Raw genomic sequence first — 17,594 nt, forward strand, 5'->3', positions numbered from 1 at the left:
TCCATGGCAACAGGAGGCCATGGCGTCACTGTCCACAGGCCTGTCCTAAGATTTGACCTGCTGGAAGGCGCAGCGTAGCAGCGCAGGACCCAGGGGTGCTGATGGCAAAGGTGGGGTTGAAGGGAATCAAGGGGGGCCACATAGGGTATTTTTAGGCACTGAACACAGCTCTGAACTATTTCCACGGCCACTCCCCAGAGCGGGCTGGGCGACTATTTCGGTGCCCAGTTCTAGCGGAGGCGAGGAGGTGAGTCATTGCTGGGCTGGGCAGGCAGCTGCAGGGACTGGGCCAGGAGGGGGTTCTGTGGGCACCAAGGCCACAGGGGACAGCAGCCTGACCTCTTGGCCCCCCCTCAGTGCTACCCCCACGACTAAGTGGGATGAAGAGGGTCCTGGGTGAGGCTCAGGAGCCCCGTCGCATCTCTTAGATGGTCTCGAGCATTCACTGAGCACTTGCTGTATGTCAGGTTCCACTCTAACATGGTTACCTGCATCATCCTCTCATGGTGAAGTTGCCGTTATCTGTGCATTTGACCAGTGGGGAAACTGAGGCACAGCAGAGTTAAGAAGCTTCCTGGGCGCTTTGGTCCACTCGCATGCTTCAACCCATGTGCCTTGGTTGATGCTACTGTCAGGAGAGAAAATTTGAAAGTAGGTGGGGACCTCGTCAGACCCCACCCTGGCTTACTAGTCTCCTGATTTAGTGGATGACACACCTGAGTGGGAGAAGGTAAGGGGTGGACCATTTAAGTTCAAGGAGGCGATGGTTCCAATCCTGGGTGACCTGGGTGGGGGAGGTCACTCACCTTCTGAGGTCAGGAGCTGCTGGGCACACACTTGATGCTAAATAAACATGGGCTTTTCTAACATGCACCTGTGCTCTGAGCATTTGTTTTGCCATCTGTGAAATGGGTTGCTAAGCCTCACCTGGCCTGGTTGGAGGTGGTTTTGGACACCCAAGGGCCAAGCCAGAGGAATCAACCACAGGGCACCCCATCACTTGGCCTGTCACCCGTGAAGCGGGGCAATGGCAAGAAGTCTGAGGTGCTCAAGTGTCAGGTGAGATGCAGGTTCTGGAAAACAGGACAGATGCCTGGAGGTTCTTATGGAGGCTACTGGCTGGTCCCCAGGCCCCTGCCCATGTTCCTGCCTGTCCCTTGAACAGGCCTTGCCCACTCTAGCCCCAGGGGCCTGCTCCTGCCACTCCGCCTGCCTGCCCATCCCCTGCTCTCCTCCTTTGCCTAAAAAAAAAAAAAAAAGCTCCTAAATCCCAGGACTTGGTGGGTGTCTCAAGGGGGACTCCTGCCTCTGCCTGGGCTCTCACGGCAACCCCTTCTCCCACCTCCAGGGCCCTCACCCTGTGCTGAGCCTCACCCACCACCTCCTGGCTCCCTTGGTCCCCCGAAGCCCCTGCCGTAGGCAGATCAATGCCCTGTCTTGTGCAGAGCCCTCTATGACCCCTATGTCATTCAGGGGGCCACACCCCTCCCCCCTTCCTGCACCACACATGGTCTTCCTGTCACTACAGGGCCTTTGCACAGTGTTCCCTCAGCCTAGAACACTTCCCCCTGAGGGCTGGCTCCCTCACCCCTCAAAACCCTTCCCTGAATGCTACCTTTGTCTTTCCTGACCACCTTTCACATAGTATCCTCTGGGTCCTGGTTTCCTTTTGGGGGCATTTATCATCATCTGACCTTCTGTATGTTCATGGCTGTGTCCCCAGCGCCTGGCCAAGGTCTCAACTCCCCTACCCCCACTGGCCCTGTCATCACGGTGGACACTGGGCCAGCTCATTCACCCATGCCAGGCAGGCCTATTACAGAGGGGCTGTGGAGGACACCTATACACATGCTGAGCCTGTTGGGGACACACTGCGGAGAGTGGGGGTGGGCCCAGGACAAGCCCAGCTGAGTGATAATGCCTGCTCCTAGGAAGGGGCGGGGATCAGGGCGGCAGGATCATGGGGAGGGGCCTTATCTGCAAAGCACAGCCAAGGAGGTAGGTGCAGGTGTGTGTGGCGGGGGGGGGGGGGGGAGGTGGTGGAGACATGGCAGGAAAAGGACAGGGCTTCTGTATTCTGTAACCCTCCTAGGTTTCTGTCCCCAAAATGACTCTGGGCTCCTGGTAGGGGGTGGCCCATGGGAGGGGACGGAGGGCCAACTCATGACCAAGTCACACCTCAATGTTTGGGCTCCCCTCCCCTCAAGCAGATCCCAGGAGGGCAGAGAGAAGGGGGAAGGCTCCATGGGGACCTCCCTACTGTTCAGGTGGTCCGGCCCCACGCCAGTCAGGTGACGAGGACATAGCCCGTTGGACTGTCATCGAGCCGGGAAGGCTCCGCAGACCCCGAGTTGAGGAGTTAGACCGGCGCTTTTGGTTTCTCAAGGGGCCACGGATGAGGCTTCTGGAAACCCGCCAAGGTGACTGAGCCGGGGGCTGCCCACCCCCACACACAGCCACGCTGCATGGGGAGGACAGAGGCTTCTGGAAGTCCCCGCACCTCAGTAGGGTGCCGGTGTCACGGGTGGGGAGGCGGGCCGCCGGCTAGAAAGGTCAGGGCAGCGCGCCCATCACGCCCCAGGGGCCACTGACGCAGGTGCAGCTGGCTCCAACCGGGCCGGTTCGATCCCGTTCGAGCCCCCAAACAGGGAAAACATACAGGACAGCTGCCTCCGCTGCCTCGCTGTGGCTGAGCCCCGTGGGGACAATGGAACTGCAATCAGCAGGAAGAGGAGGGGCCCCCAGAGCATGAAACATGTGACCCTGGACAGAGCTCCTGACCCTGGGACAGGCAGACTCCACATCTGACCCTAACCTACGCCCCTCATTCCAATCGAGGACTGACCTCTCTCCCAGGCCGAAGTGGGGCACCTCCCTGTCCCCTAGGCCTACTGGGGGACTTAGACGCTCTTGTCCATGAAAGCACCCCTACCGCCCATGTCTACCTCGAGTGGACGGCAATTCTCGAGGCCGGGGGTGCAGTCACTAGGAAAGGATCGGCAGCAGCTGGCCCCCACGTGGGGTGGCTTGAGAAACACTAACATGGGGAGCAAGGACCACCCAGGGGCAGGTCTAATGTTCAGGCGTGGGGAGATGTGAGTGGCACCTGGGGAGGGCTCTGGGGCCCAAACATGGAGCTCTGTACCAACAAGCCAGCACTTGTTTATTCCAGGAATGGCCAGGATGGCTCCCACAAGCCACAGGGTGGGAACAGGCACAGGGACAGGCGAGTCCTAGCCCTCAAACAACGCCAGGGCCCTGTGCCCTGCTGCCGCCTGGAACCTTTTTCCAAAGCTCAGTCTCAGGCACCGCCAAGGCATGACCCCAGTGCTGACTCAAAGGAGGCAGGTCCTTAGGAGAGTGTTCAAGTGTCCCCTGAGGCCCCTCCAGCCACAGTCACTCTGGTGTGAGCCAGGTTCACAGAACGGGGCTGGATAAGGAAACACACATGAATTGCTGCATGCTGTCAGCAGAGTGGGCTAGGGGCTGGGGTTTCCGTGAAATCACACCTCTGCTTTTTCCACTATATGGGGGAGGAGGGTGACAGAGCAATCTGGTGAAGGGGCAGGAGAACTCCAGGAGCCCCCTGAGGGTCAGCTCTTATTGGGACAGTGATCCTGAGACTCAGGTGTGGCTGACCTGCAGACGCCCAAGGCGGAAGCCATGAGGGTGTGCCCCAGAACCCGGACAGAGTTAGATGGGGTGTCTCCGACTTTATTCTGATAACATGACATGGGATCCCATACGCCGTTCTAGGGCACGTGCTGGTCTCCATGTGTTTGGAAAAGGCCATGTGGGGGCCGCGTTTTGAGGGATGCCATTAACCTCGGCGTGCCCAGCTGAAAGTAAACTTGCTTGCCACTGCACTGGGATCTACGCTTGGTGCAGAAAGAGCCTGCGCGGGGGTCGTTCTACTTGCAGAGCTAACAAATACCGACCAGGCTTCGGGGCCATGTCACACACAGGACTCCCAGGAACCGGGCAGCAGCTAGCCCCAAAGCAACTTCACAAAACCAAAAATATTGAGAGACGCCTGCAACTGGAACTGCTGGTACAAACAAAAAAAAAGGGGGGGGGGCGGGGCTTTTCCTGAGGAAGAGGACTGGAAGGAAATGCAGACAGAGACTCTTCCGACACCTGCCGCCTCTTCTTTCTAAAGAGGTGTGAGTGCTGGGGCGGAACATACCGCCGTGGGGTAGGGTGGAGCAGGGCACGGCCCCCCAGTCTGTGGCTGGGGCAGGAGCAGCTCACTGCTTCCCTGCCTGTCGGCCAGGCTTCTTCTCCTGTTGGCCCCTGCCAGTGCCCGGGATCCCGCCGCGGCCACGGCCGCCAAAAACACCTGCAGACAGAAAAGGGAGCTGCAAGGGTGCCAGGCTCCAAGTCCCCACCCTGGGGGTCCAGTGAACCTAGGACTGGATTCCAGTGCCCTAAGACTCGGAGCCAGGCTATTTGACCCTTCTGAGCCTGTCTCCTCAACTGTGGAAGTGAGGACATGGGGTGGAATGAAGAATGTGGGGCAGAGCCTCTGATGCTGGCCAGGTATGGCGAATGCTCCAGAGAACTCTTCTTGTGACAAGGGAGAAGACCCGGCCCCAGTAGCCTCAAGGGTGCCCCAGGAGGACAGACGACGGCTCGGGGCTTGGAGCAGGGTTACTAAGAAAAGGACCTTCCCCAGGGGTTGGGGTGGGGGTCATCAGAGAGGACAAACCCAGAACTTCTAAGAGGCAGGAGGGGCAGAGACAGGGATCCAGGCCCCCAGCACCACCTCCCACCCACATCTGCTTGCCCAAGAGAGAAGCAAAACTGGGGGGTTTCTGTGCCTTCAGGCCCGGCGGGGGGGGCGGTCCCATAGCTGGTCCAGGCCTTGGGGAAGCTCTCAGCTCTTGCTGGCACTCTCTGACCCCAAGGGGCAGGGGACAGGGGAGGACTCCTGGGTGGTTATGATCACCAGCCTCAGCTGGTCCACAGGCACCCTCTCTTGAAGGTTTATGTAAGCGGGCAGGGTTGGGGGGACGGCTCCGAGGCTGGCATGTGGCTCCCATTAACAAGGTGACAGCATGGGCCAAGAATGTCAACACTGAGCTCGGACTCCGAGCACGTGGTAGGCGAGGGAAGGGAGGCCCACCTCGCCCAGCGCCCCCCATGCCGCGGCCCTTCTGCTGCTTCTGCTGCTGTAGGCCACCACGCCCACGGCCCTTGGCCACCACCTCGTCCTTGACCATGTCGATGATCTCGTCGGGGATGCGCAGGTACTTGATGGTGCTACCGCGGATGTAGCACTCGGGCATCCGCCAGAACTTGTCCCCGTCCTGCAGGAGACAGGTACCAGTCACAGTGTGCTCTGGATGGGGGGCGAACACCAGGCAGCTGCCACCCCCTACAGGATGGACGCCTGGCCCATGCTGTCCCTGGAAGCTTCGAGTCCTTGGTCTCAGGGCCCCGATGCAGAGGCACCACTGGCGGAGGTGTGCTATGGCTAGTTTCACAGCGGAGGAGGGGCCGATGGAGTGCAGGCCGCAGCTCCTCCCTCTACATGCAAAGCTCAGACACAGACACAGGGCAATTCCACCTGGAAGCTCAGGCCCCAGCTGACCACTCACCCTGCTCTCCCTTGCCTGGGACAGGCCTGGGCCCAGCATGGGGAAGCCGCCCCCATCCCAGCTCCCAGCTGTCACATTTACAGGTGAGGATGGGGTCAGCCCTGCCCCGTCATGGAGGGCCTACGGGGGTAGTCCACCTGCCCAGATCCAGATTCAGCAGGCTGGAGATGCTGGAACCTCGTCCTGTGGGCGCTCCAGCGACCCCTGAGAACTTGCCTGCAATCTACAAAATTCCAGCTGCTCACAGCCTCCAACCTACCAACCCTGCATGCTGGGAAAGGACACAGGTGTACCCGAAACCCCACCTGGCAGCACCATCTGTCACAGCCGGACTGGACACGGTCCAGCTGCCCTCAGGGGGACCCCAAAACACATCATGAAGAGAAAACATGGCACAGGGCAGCATCTGGGGGTCATTCAGGTCCCATGCCTGACTGCCTGGATGGGACATGGCCCAGGAGGACGGATGGGGCAGGAGGGGGTGGCCTTGGCAGGGAAGGCAGCTTGGCTATAGTCTGCTATGCATGGGGACAGGAAGCCTCAGGGGTAGCGGCCACTCCACTCAGGCCAGCCCAGCCCTGGCTGGCTGAGAGCAGCTGCCTCCCCTGGACCCGCTGCCTTCACCACCAGTTATTCTGTGGGTCATTGCAAGGGTGGGTGACCTAAAACCCCTTGGAGCCGCCCCCCACCGCACACTTCTGTGTCTCACTTTCTAGTGGCCTGGATGCCTGTTGCACACTCACCCAGCCCTCTGTGGAGGCCAGACCTTGTCCACAGCCTAGACAGAAGGCAGAGACTGGCAGGGGGCCAGGCCTGCCCTGGAACACCAACAGCCTCACAGGAGTGTGGGGACTTGTAGCCACAGGCACCCGAAGGCAGGTCAGGGTGGACGAAGAACGACACAACAGCGAGGTGGGCTGGTCGCCTGGCCCCTAACCACAACCCTGCTCAGCACCATCACAAGTGCAAAGTCCAGGTGCTCTGAGGACCCTGGAGGCCTGGCCCGCCCTTCAGGCCCCCATCCTGGTGCCCCCAGGCCCCACCCCTGTGGCCCAGAAGGATGACAAGTGCTGGGCATGTGAGCAGCACCCCAACTCTGCCCAGCAAGGGCTGAGGTTCCAACCACATGGCTCCCCCCAATGCCCCCTTCAGAGTCCACACCCAGCCGTGCTGCCCACGGTGCGTGGGAGGTGGGGAGGGCACGGCATGGGAGCAGCACTCACCCGGGACGTGCAGATGACCTCGCGTAGGTTGATGTTCATCCAGTTGTCACAGCTCACCAAGTGCCCGTTGTACGTCTCCCCGTTCTTCAGCTCCACCAGCTAGAAGAGACCCATCCAGTCAGTAGGGACCCTGGGGGCGGCAGCCCAGCCTCACGCAGGCCCCGGGGCCTGCGCCCAGACCACTAGGTAGCCCTTCTCACACAGACAGGTGATGGCTTCCTCCTTACACTACCCTGGGGGTTGTGGGAGGTCTCTGGGTGGCGGAAACAGGTGCTCAACTACTAGCCGAAAGGTTTGAATCCCACCCAGAGGTGCCTCAGAAGACAGGCTTCGCATTCTGCTTCCAAAAGGTCACAGCCCTGAAAACCCTATGGAGCACAGTTCTACTCTGCATTCACGGGGTCACCACGAGGCAGAATCGGCTATACAGCAACTAACAAGGATATACTCAAGAGAAACGAAGACAAAGGGCGTACACGAATGTTCACAAAAGCCAAAAAGTGGAAACAATCCGAGAGTCCATCCACAGACGAATGGGTAAACGCAACACGGTCCTCTGTACGATGGAGTATTACTCAGCCGTGAAGAGAACGAGCCACCGATACACGCTACAACATGGGGGACCCTTTTTTACATGCTGCTGAGTGAGAGGAACCACACAAAGGAAACACGTTGTCTGACTCCATTGACATGAAGGGTCCAGAACAGGTAAACCCACAGACAGAAGGCAGATTAGTGGTTGCCAGGGGCACGGGGCATGACTGCTAATGGCTACGGGGTTTTCTTTTAGGGTGATGAGAATGTTCTCGAGTTAGATGTTGATGATGGTCGCACCACCTGTGAATGTACTAAACGCTGCTGAATTGTACGCTGTCGAAGGCTGGATCTCGTGACACGTAATTTATATTTCAATACAAAAAAACTTAAAAGAGAAAAAGCTGTGTTGACGTGGGCAGATGTTTGGGGACAAAAGCAGTTTGGTGACAATGTGCACAGCACGACACCATCTATGCTAAAGGAAACTGTGGGCACATCGCCACACATGTTGGTGCTGGATGTGCACGTCCCAGGGACCACCTAAGGGCTGGGGCACGGGAATGAGGGGGGCTTCAGCGTCTCATGGGTCTCCCCTGCTGGAGCTACTTTAACAAGCGTGCCCCTCTGTGCCCACCAGAAATCATGTTGGCCTGGATGTATGTGGGGAGGCGGGGAGGGACAAGCTGCTATGTTTAGCCAACAGGCAGGAAGAGATCTGGCTGGAGGTCTCCCACCTGCAGCCAAGTGTCTGGTACCCTAGGGTCCCCCTGCTGTCCACAGCCAGGCATCCTTCCCCTACCCCAAGGCTCTCCTCTGAAGGGGCATACTCACCATGGGGTGATTCTGGGCAGTCTTCAGCAACGACAAGGGGAGCTGAAAGACAAAGGTGTGTGACGGCTTATCTGATCCTGGGACGCGGTGAGACCCTGCCTCCCTTGGCCGCCTACCGCCCAGATCACAGAGCCCCAACACTCCTCACACAGCACCCCAACCTCTCACTCACAGACCCCAGAACACCCCCCTCCATTCTCAGAGGGGCAGCTGTCTAGTCCAGGGCCGAGCACCTATTTGTAACCCCTGCTCACACACTTCACCCTGACAGGGCAGGCACTGCTCTCTGCAGTTATAAATGTGCCACAGGGCCCAGGCCCTTCCCTGACCTGCTGAAGTTTGAGGCTCAACTGTCATCTCTGAGACATACGCATGCTGACGCAAGAAAGTCAGGGGCCCTTCATGTGCAGTGTCACATACAGTTGTTGTCACGCCCATTTTACAGATAAGGAAACTGAGGCTGGGAGACTAACAAGCTTGCCTGCGGCTAGAGAGCCAGTGCCGGGCAAAGCCTCACTTGCCCTTTTATCTGAAGCCAGTGTGTGCCTGTGCCTCGGGTGCACCCCCAGCCAGACCAAGAGTGACTGTCAAGAACAACCGGGGAAGTCTGCTCTGAGCGGGCAACACCTGAGCTAGGTTTTCAAAGCCAGAAACCTACCAGGTGAGGGGAGAGGGACATTCCAGAAAAAGCCTCTGGTTATTACAGCTGAGGAGAAATAAAGCAACAGGCTGTCTTATGTAGACTTACCCAGACAAAGTGCCACCACCCCCACCCGGGTTGTCAATATGTGGTACTGTGGTGGTTTGCACATTGCTGTGATGCTGGAAGCTACGCCACAGGTATTTCAGATACCAGCAGGGTAACTCATGCTGGACAGGTTTCAGCAGAGCTTCCAGACTAAAAAAGACTAGGTAAAAAGGCCTGGCGATCTCCGTCTGCAAATCAGCCAACGAGAACTCTATGGGTCATGACAGAACACTATCCGGCTCACTTGCTTTGGAAACATTACCAGGAGGGATCAACCACTGGAAGACATGTTTGGTGAAGGAGAGGGCCAGGGAGGACGAGGGAGACCCTTGGTGAGATGGATCGGCACAGCAGCTACCACAACGGACATGACCAGGAGCGGGCAACATTTCATTCTGTTGTACGTGGTGTTGCCAGAACTGCTCTATCGGGTTTTCAAGGCTGCAGCCTTTCAGAAGCAGGCTGCCGATCTGTCTCCCAAGGGGCCACTGGATGGATTCAAACTGTCAACTTGTCAGCTATTAGCTGAGTCTTTAACCACTCGCACCATCCAGAGACTCCCGGGAACTGTTTTTATGATGAACGTGTAGTGTTTTTATAACTGGTACGGTGTGATAGGCGGCTTTTATACGACCTTTCTCACCGTAGTCTTGTAACTCCCACCAAATGACTGGGTGGGACTATACAAATAAGGTGCTGTGGCCCACTGAGGGGATTGGACAGCTTGCTAAGAATGCAAATCAGGTATATGAAACCCCAAGGAGGGGACTGGTCAGCTTTGCCATCCTGCTAGGCTTCAAATGAGCCATCCCAGAGGCAGAAAAGGGGGACCTCACTACCACCAAAAAAGAAGAGCTAAGAGCAGAGCAGCACGTCCTTGAGACCTGGGATCCCTGGGCTGAGAGCCTCCTAGACCCAGGAGACAGGGAGAGAGCTGTAACATCATGATGGCAAGAGACGGTGGCAACAGAATAAGGACAGACTGGCGTGAGACAGTGCAGTGGGCTTCCTGGCCATGGAACAAGGTAGTTACAGTGGGTGTGCTGACCCACGGAGAGAGCTGAGCACCTTCAGGCAGAAGGCTTTCTGGGGGAGAGGTACCTCTGGGCACTCATAAGCAGAGCAAAACAGTTTTGTAACACTTGCCAGAGCAGGGCAGAGGCCAGGCCAAGGGGCCAAGGACCAGAGATAGGCCTGCCTGCGACACAGCTGAAAGGAAGCTGTCCTGATTGAAGAACTGTATCCTGAGTCATTCCTGAAACTGAACTCTACCCTGTTACTTCCCTAATAAACCCTGTAACTGTGAGTATTGTTTGTGAGTTGTGTGTGGCCACTGCAACGCATTATCGAACCCAGCAGAGAAGTAGAGAGTGCCGTGGGAGGAACAGCTGGTGTTAGAATTGATAAAAAGGTTGGAGAGAGGTATGTCTGACCTCCACCTCATAGAATCAGCCTTGGGCTCTTGATCTTGACTTTCCGTCCCCGCTTATGAAGTTAGAGGTTGATGCCACACCACATCGTTTTTACAATAGCAAAAAAAAAAAAAAAAAATCAGTTCTCTTCATCTGGGAAACACAAAGAGCCTGGCCCATGAAACTGAGGGTACCTCTGATCTCCGAAGTGGAGCTGTGGTCCCAGTCCGATGCTGCCCACTCCAGGTGGGTATGATGAAGACAAAGAACAGGGCCTAAGCCTTTGCCACACCTGGCCTTGCTGATTTTGAGGTTCCCAGCCTGCCTTTGGGTCCAGAGGCCCCTCTCTGGGGGAAGTCCCATTCTGTCCCAGCACTCTGGGGTCTGTGGGTGGTGGCTTCTCTAGGGTGGCCCTGTGAGATGCTGCCTGTTCCTCCTCAGCCGAGTGGAGGGGCTGGAGGGGACTCCTAGGCCTCTCACAAGAAGAGCTGCATGTGGGAGGCGGCAGCGCCAGCAGGAAGCCAGGCCCCAGTCCACTTCCTCAGCCGGCTTCCTGGAAGGCCAGATAAGGAGGAAGCAGGGGTGGCTGCCGCGTGTGAAATGAGAGGAGGGCAGTGGACCCGGCTGTGTTTTCCCAAAACCAGCTGCTGTCAACTCCAACTCACAGCAACCCCATGTGTGTCAAAGTGGAACTGTGCTCGACAGGGTTTTCACTGCCTGATTTTTAAAAATTGCCAGGCCTTTTTTCCAAGGCACCTCTGGGTGGATGCAAACCTCCAACCTTTCCATGAGCAGCTAAGCACATAACTGTTTGCACCACCCAAGGACTCCCACATTTCCCAGGTGTGGCCACCACACCGGCTCATCTGAGAAACTCTGCTTAAAATGAGTGTGGGAGCCACAGGTCAGAGGGACTCCAGACACCACCCTCGAGAGCAGCCCGGTGCTGCCTTTCCTGGTATGTGGGGTACTTGGATTCCATGGGATGAGACCCCTAGAAGACACCGGGCCCTCCTCCAAGACCGTCAGCACGGAGCTTGTCAGGCTGGCTCTGGGAGGCTGAGAATGGACGTTAGGCCACAATCCCCTCACTTCACAGGGCATCTGGCACCCAGAAGAGGGACCTGCTAGGGACACAGCCAGGCCCCGGGGAAAGCTGAGGGAGGCTAATGTCTGCTGTGGCCATACAATTTGGACATCCTCCTATGGCATTCGCGGGACCCCCACACCCGTGACGGCCACCCTCAGGGCATCACGTGGCCCAGCGCAGCCAGGGAAGACAGTCCCCTCCCTACCAAGCAGGTAGAAGGAATGTCTGGGACACAAATGGGGTCAGCCGCACCCTGCTCACCACCCTCCAGTAGGCTCCCCGGTGCTTCCCAAGCCAGGCCCGCCCAGCTCCAGCTACTCAGCCTCCTGCTCCCCACACCTGCCCAGGCCGCCTGCCCTGCCCCCTCCCCTGATCTGCCCACAGTGTCGGCGCACACATTCCTAATAACCTCATTCAGGACCTGAGGTTTCCACTTCACATACCGCTGTTTGTCACCATCTAGAGACTTACGCAGTCTCTAATTAGCTTGTTTGTTTATCAACTGCCTCCCTGGCTAGACTGGAAATGCCAGGTCTCTGCTAGACTGGAGAGCTCAGAGGGCGTGGGCTTTGCTGAGCTCAGTGCCAGGCACAGGAGACGGGCAAGGTAAACATTCACTGAAAAAATAAACGACGCACATTCCTCAAGTAAGCACACAAGATGCATCGGGATATTCTTGTCCCCTCCCATAGAAGGAAAAGCAGGGACTTAGATGGGGAGACTACCACCCGTCTGTCAGTTTGTCCTACTGTGGTGGCCTGCATGTTGCTGCAAAGCTGGAAGCTATGCCACCAGCATTTCAAACACCAGCAGGGTCACCCACGGCGGACAGGTTACAGAGGAGCTTCCAGACTAAGCCAGCTAGGAAGAAAGACCTGACAATCTACTTCTGAAAATCAGGCAATGGAAATCCTACAAGTCATAACAGAATACCGTCCAACTTGCTTGCTTTGGCTATGTTCTTAGGAGGGATCAATTGCGGGAGGAGGACATCATGTTTGGTGAAGTACAGAGCCAATTAGGGTGTGGGGGACCCTCGGTGAGATGGACTGATATAATTGCCACAAGGATGGACTCAAACATGCTGGTGATTGTGAGATGGATGCAGGACTAGGCAATGTTTCACTGTGTTGTACATAAGGCTGCCGTGACTTTGGGTCAACTCAACAACAGCACATGATAACTACATTTGGGAAGTGGAGGCGCCAGGATTGGGGTTGCTGACCTCCAGCCAAGGCAGCTCTCTGTGGGCAGTGGTCCTGTCTTGCCTCCTTCTGCATTCTTGTCCCCAAACTGTGCTGGAGAGAAAAGCAAGATAAACGGGCCGGGTCCTCAAGGACTTGAAACTTCGTGGGAAAGAGGAAGATGTGTGAAAGTGCTGAGTAAGACAGGAGAAGGCTGGTTCAGGGGAGACAGGGCCACCATGAGGCAGGAAAATCACAAAATTTTGAGGAAAAATCATTCCTTCCTCAGACGTCTGGGACCTGGAGTTCAAGTCTAGACCCACTGAGGAAGAGTTCCAATGGCTTCTCATCCAGGACCCTCCCTCCAGCCTGTCCCTGACCACAGGCTGAATGCATCTCAATGCATCCACTCTCTGAGCTAGGAAATGCCTGGAGGGTCAGGGCTCAAAGAGTCCATGTCTCAAAAGTGGGAACAGCATGGAGTCCACGCTTTGCAAAGGCCCGTTCTAGGCTCCAGGTCCTGGGTGGTACAAGCGGTTTGTGCTTAACTGCTAATTTAAAGGTCGGCGGTTAGAACCCACCTAGCAGTTCTCTGAAAGGCCTGGAGATCCCCTTCCATAATATTACAGCCAAGAAACCTTATGGAGCATAGTTCTCTTCTGTAACACGTGGTGTCACCATAAGCTGGAAACAACTGCAAGGTAAGCTTTGGTTTTGACTCTAGTCTCTAGGGGGCCCATGAGGGATTGGAACAAATATCCTGCCTCACGGAACTTAACTTTTGATAGGTCTTTCTGGTTTTGCCCAAGCCCTTGTGCCATCTCTGTCTCTGTCCAGCAGAGATGCCTGTTCCCTTCTCTTGGTCTCTACACCAGCCAGCAGGATTTAGGGCGAGCTCACCACAGCCCTTAGCTCTGAGAAATGTGGAGTGACACCTCGGGTGGCTCCCAATTACAGAATTCCTGTCTCCCAGAGTGGACACTAGAAGTCACTTCTCCACCGAGGGCCTCTATTTCTCTCCCTAAAACGGGAGGGCCCTCTCCCATTGCTGAAATTCCTCTGCGTTGGGCCTCCATTTTCCTGCCTATTGGGTCCATAGCCCCCAAAAAACACGTGCACTCTCCCTGGGCCTCAATTTTTCATTCTGTGAACCAGGAGAATACATTTAGTCGACGCTGAGCTCGAATCTACCCAGAAACGACAGGCTGTATGACTCAGGAAAAGGCAATCCCTTCTCTAGGTCTATTTTCCAGCCTGAAAACGGGAGGCAAGAGAAGAGATACTGCTATCATACTGGGCACGTTCCAGCCCTGAAATCCTTGGAACCTGCTTAACTGGAGAACTCACACTGGCTCCCCGCACCCGTTTCCACTCTATGCGGTCGGGGCTCCTTCCCTACCCGAAAACCCATTTTGCGGCATTCACGGTGCACTAGGCGGGTTCACAACCGCTCGGGCCTCAGTTTCCTCCTCAGGGAAATGCAAAGCACTGCGGTCAGGCTGCTATAGGATGACTGCACGTCCGTTTAGCCCTAAATCGCCCGAGACCGACCTGCTGGGGAACCTGGCCTCAGTTTCCCGCCACGGGCCCAGGGGCGGGGTTCGAGGCCGGGACTGCACGCTTCCCCGCACCGCCCCGAGGGCCCCTGGCGTTCGCGTCCCCCCGCCTCCCGGCGAAACCCCGCCGTCACGACCACGCTGTCGCCCTCCCCTCACCATGGTGCCGGCGGGGACCGGGCTCGCCGGCCACTTCCGCCGCCGCCGCCGCCGCCGCCGCCGCTCGTGCTGTTAGCACCCCACTGCGCGCCACTAGGCTAAAGAGGATTGGCAGATACACGAGCCAATCACCGCGGGGGTTGGGGGACGGACAACCATTCCCCTCGGAGGTGGGCGGAGCCTATTTGCGCGAGGGGCGGGGCGAAGCCGTGTTCGTGCAGGAAAAGCCGTAAAGTCCTACGACGAATGCTGCGAAAGGGCGTGAAGCAAGGCGCGCCTGTGCAAGCGGCATTTTGGGTAAGGACGCATGCGCAAGCCGACACCCTCGCCAGTCTCCTGGGCGCCACGCGGTGGGCAAACCTGGTATTGCCTTCCGTTTGCCAATGTCTAAACCTCGAGGCCCCTTGGTTGTTCAGACCGGCTCTGCGTCGCCCTTCGGGACCGCTAGTCTTGTAATTCTCACGAGCAAAGTTGATACTTATTTAGGGCACGTGTTTTAGTACGTTGGAACCCCATTCACACCTCTCCGAGCCTCAGTTACCCCACTCCAAAACTGGTATAATGATAGTACTTGCTCTAGAAGGTCAGGTGAGAATGAATCGAGTTAAGCCATGAAAAAGCACTTAGAACAGTATCTGGCACATAGTAAGCACTTAAAACATGTGCATGCAACAAATATTTATTAAACAAAATGGACAAAACTCCCAGTCCCCCAGGGGCTTAGGAGCCAGTCAGCGAGATGATAAATAGGTACATGTTTTCTTTTCCTGGGAATGCCATAGCAAATGGGCACAAACTTGGTGGCTTAAAAACAGAAATTTATTCTTTTGCAGTTCTGGGGCCAGAGATCTGAAATCAAGGCATTGGCTAGGTTGATTCCTTCTGGAGGTTCTCCCTCTCCTTTCTCTTACAACACTTGTCCCTGGATTTCCACCACCTGTCTGTTAGTGTGTCACATTGTGGTGGCTTGTGTGTTGCTGTGATCCTGAAAGTAAGCCACCAGTATTTCAAATACGAGCCCGGTTGCCCATGGTAGACAGATACCAGCAGCGCTTGTAGATTAAGACAGACTAGGAGGAAAGACGATCTACTTTTGAAAATCATCCAATGAAAAATCTATGGATCACAACAGAACCTTGCCCAACTCCCTTGCCTTGGACACACTACCAGGAGGGATCAATCGCTGCAGAAGGACCTCATGTTTGATGAAGTATAAGGCCAGCAAGAGCGAGGGAGACCCTTGGTGAGTTGGATTAACACAACACCCTCAATGATGGCTTCAAACATACTGGCAATAGTAAGAATGGCACAGGACCAGGCAACATTTCATTCTGTTGTACATAGATCACCATGAGTTGGAGTCAACTTGATGGCAGGTATCGATCTATGTATCTGTGTTTGATTTAGGGCCCACCCTAAATCCAGGATAATCTCGATATTTTTCATTTAATGACATCTCCAAAGACCTTATTTCTAAACAAGGTCCCATTCACGGGTGCTCAGGGTTAGGACTTGGACATATCTTTTTTTAATAATATTTGTTGTGCCTTAAGTGAAAGTTTACAAATCAAGTCAGTCTCTCACACAAAAACCCATATACACCTTGCTACACACTCCCAATTACTCTCCCCCTAATGAGACAGCCCGCTCTCTCCTTCCACTCTCTTTCTTCGTGTCTATTTCGCCAGCTTCTAACCACCCCCCCGCCTCATCTCCCCTCCAGGAAGGAGATCCCAACATAGTCTCAAGTGTCCACCTGATCCGAGAAGCTCACTCCTCACCAGCATCCCTCTCCAACCCATTCTCCAGTCCAATCCATGTCCGAAGAGTTGGCTTCGGGAATGGTTCCTGCCCTGGGCCAACAGAAGGTTTGGGGGCCATGACCACCGGGGTCCTTCTAGTCTCAATCAGACCATTAAGTATGGTCTTTTTATGAGAATTTGAGGTCTGCATCCCACTGCTCTCCTGCCCCCTCAGGAGTTCTCTGTTGTGTTCGCTGTCAGGGCAGTCATCAGTTGTAGCTGGGCACCATCTAGTTCTTCTGGTCTCAATATGATGTAGTCTCTGGTTCATATGGCCCTTTCTGTCTCTTGGGCTCGTAATCACCTTATGGACATATCTTTTTGGTGGCACAAAAGAGAGAAACCCTCAATGAGATGGATTGACACAGTGGCTGCCATAATGGGCTCAAACATAACAATTATGAGGATAGTGCAGGAGCTGGCAACGTTTCTTACTGTTGTACATAAGGTCACTATGAGTCTATGAGTCGGTATTGGCTCGATCGCACCCAACAACAACCCCATCCACAAGACCCTGTTGTATTGTTGCTGGGTGCCATCGAGTCAATTCCAACCCATAGCAAGTCCATGTGATAGAGTAGAACTGCCCCATAGGGTTTTCTTGAGTGTAATTTTTAATCTTTACAGAAGCAGATTGTCAGGCCTTTCTCCTGCAGAGCCACTGCGTGGGCTTGAACCTTCAACCGTTCTGTTACCAGCTGAGTGCTTATCTGTTGTGCCATTGGGACTCCTTAAAACTTGCTGTGGAGTCAACAGAGACCCTCTGATGATAAGGTCCCTAGGTGGCACACACTGAGCTCAGCTGGAACCCAAAGGTTGGTGGTTTAAACCCACCCAGCAGCACCCAAAGCAAGGCTTGGCATTCTGCTTGCATAAAGATTACAGCCAAGATTACTTCTACTCTGTAACACACAGGGTTGCTGTAAATTGGAATTGACTAAGAGGCAAAAGACAACAATAACAGCCCCACTCGCTTTAGCAGGTGTTAGCTATAATGACTCCTGTAAACGTAGATGTCTATTTGAATAGTTAATTTCTGCTCCTAGGTGATCTCCTGTGTAGTTTCATACGCTTGTGAGCGTGACTGCAGCCTCAGTCCCAGGAGAGTCCCGGCTGGGTGGCCATGCAGGGCTCTAGCCTCTGGCCACATGCCGTCAGGTTTGCAAACGGAGCAATAGGTACCCCCCTTCAGGGCCCACACCTCTCCCGGCCAGCTGAGCCTCAGGAACAGCCTGTGAGCTTTTTCTCATCCAGCCCTGGGCCAGGGATTCTGGCTGAAAGGACTGCTTGACTCTGCACAGGAAGCCCTTAGAGCTCGGCTTCTCAATAAAAGATTCCCCTGTGCCAGGCCGCAGAGACTTGGGCAGAGGGGACTGGAACTTGCAGATCTAGACGCCTCCCACCAGAAAGGCTTAGGCAGGAGGCACTAAACCTCTTCCTCTGGGGCCTGGC

At 55.6% G+C, this 17,594-nt stretch overlaps 1 protein-coding gene across 3 annotated transcripts; it reads right to left on the reverse strand.

The window, feature by feature from the left end:
• Nucleotides 1–3,698: 3,698 nt before the first annotated feature.
• Nucleotides 3,699–14,416, reverse strand: LSM4 (LSM4 homolog, U6 small nuclear RNA and mRNA degradation associated). Of its 3 annotated transcripts, none has more exons than XM_010593227.3 (5): nt 14,341–14,416; nt 8,192–8,233; nt 6,824–6,922; nt 5,126–5,309; nt 3,699–4,339 (listed from the first exon to the last, which is right to left on the reverse strand). In XM_010593227.3, exons 1-5 carry the CDS (start codon nt 14,341–14,343, stop codon nt 4,248–4,250), a joined length of 420 nt encoding a protein of 139 aa, XP_010591529.1. In that variant the 5' UTR covers nt 14,344–14,416; the 3' UTR covers nt 3,699–4,247. The 3 variants fall into 3 exon arrangements, with proteins under 3 accessions (XP_010591529.1, XP_023407984.1, XP_023407985.1); XM_023552216.2 differs by lacking the exon at nt 14,341–14,416 and adding an exon at nt 10,546–11,683; XM_023552217.2 differs by lacking the exon at nt 8,192–8,233 and having other exon boundaries at nt 14,341–14,392.
• Nucleotides 14,417–17,594: the final 3,178 nt, after the last annotated feature.

Source organism: Loxodonta africana, chromosome 3, assembly GCF_030014295.1.
Source record: "Loxodonta africana isolate mLoxAfr1 chromosome 3, mLoxAfr1.hap2, whole genome shotgun sequence".
NCBI classification, from domain to species: Eukaryota; Metazoa; Chordata; class Mammalia; order Proboscidea; family Elephantidae; genus Loxodonta; species Loxodonta africana.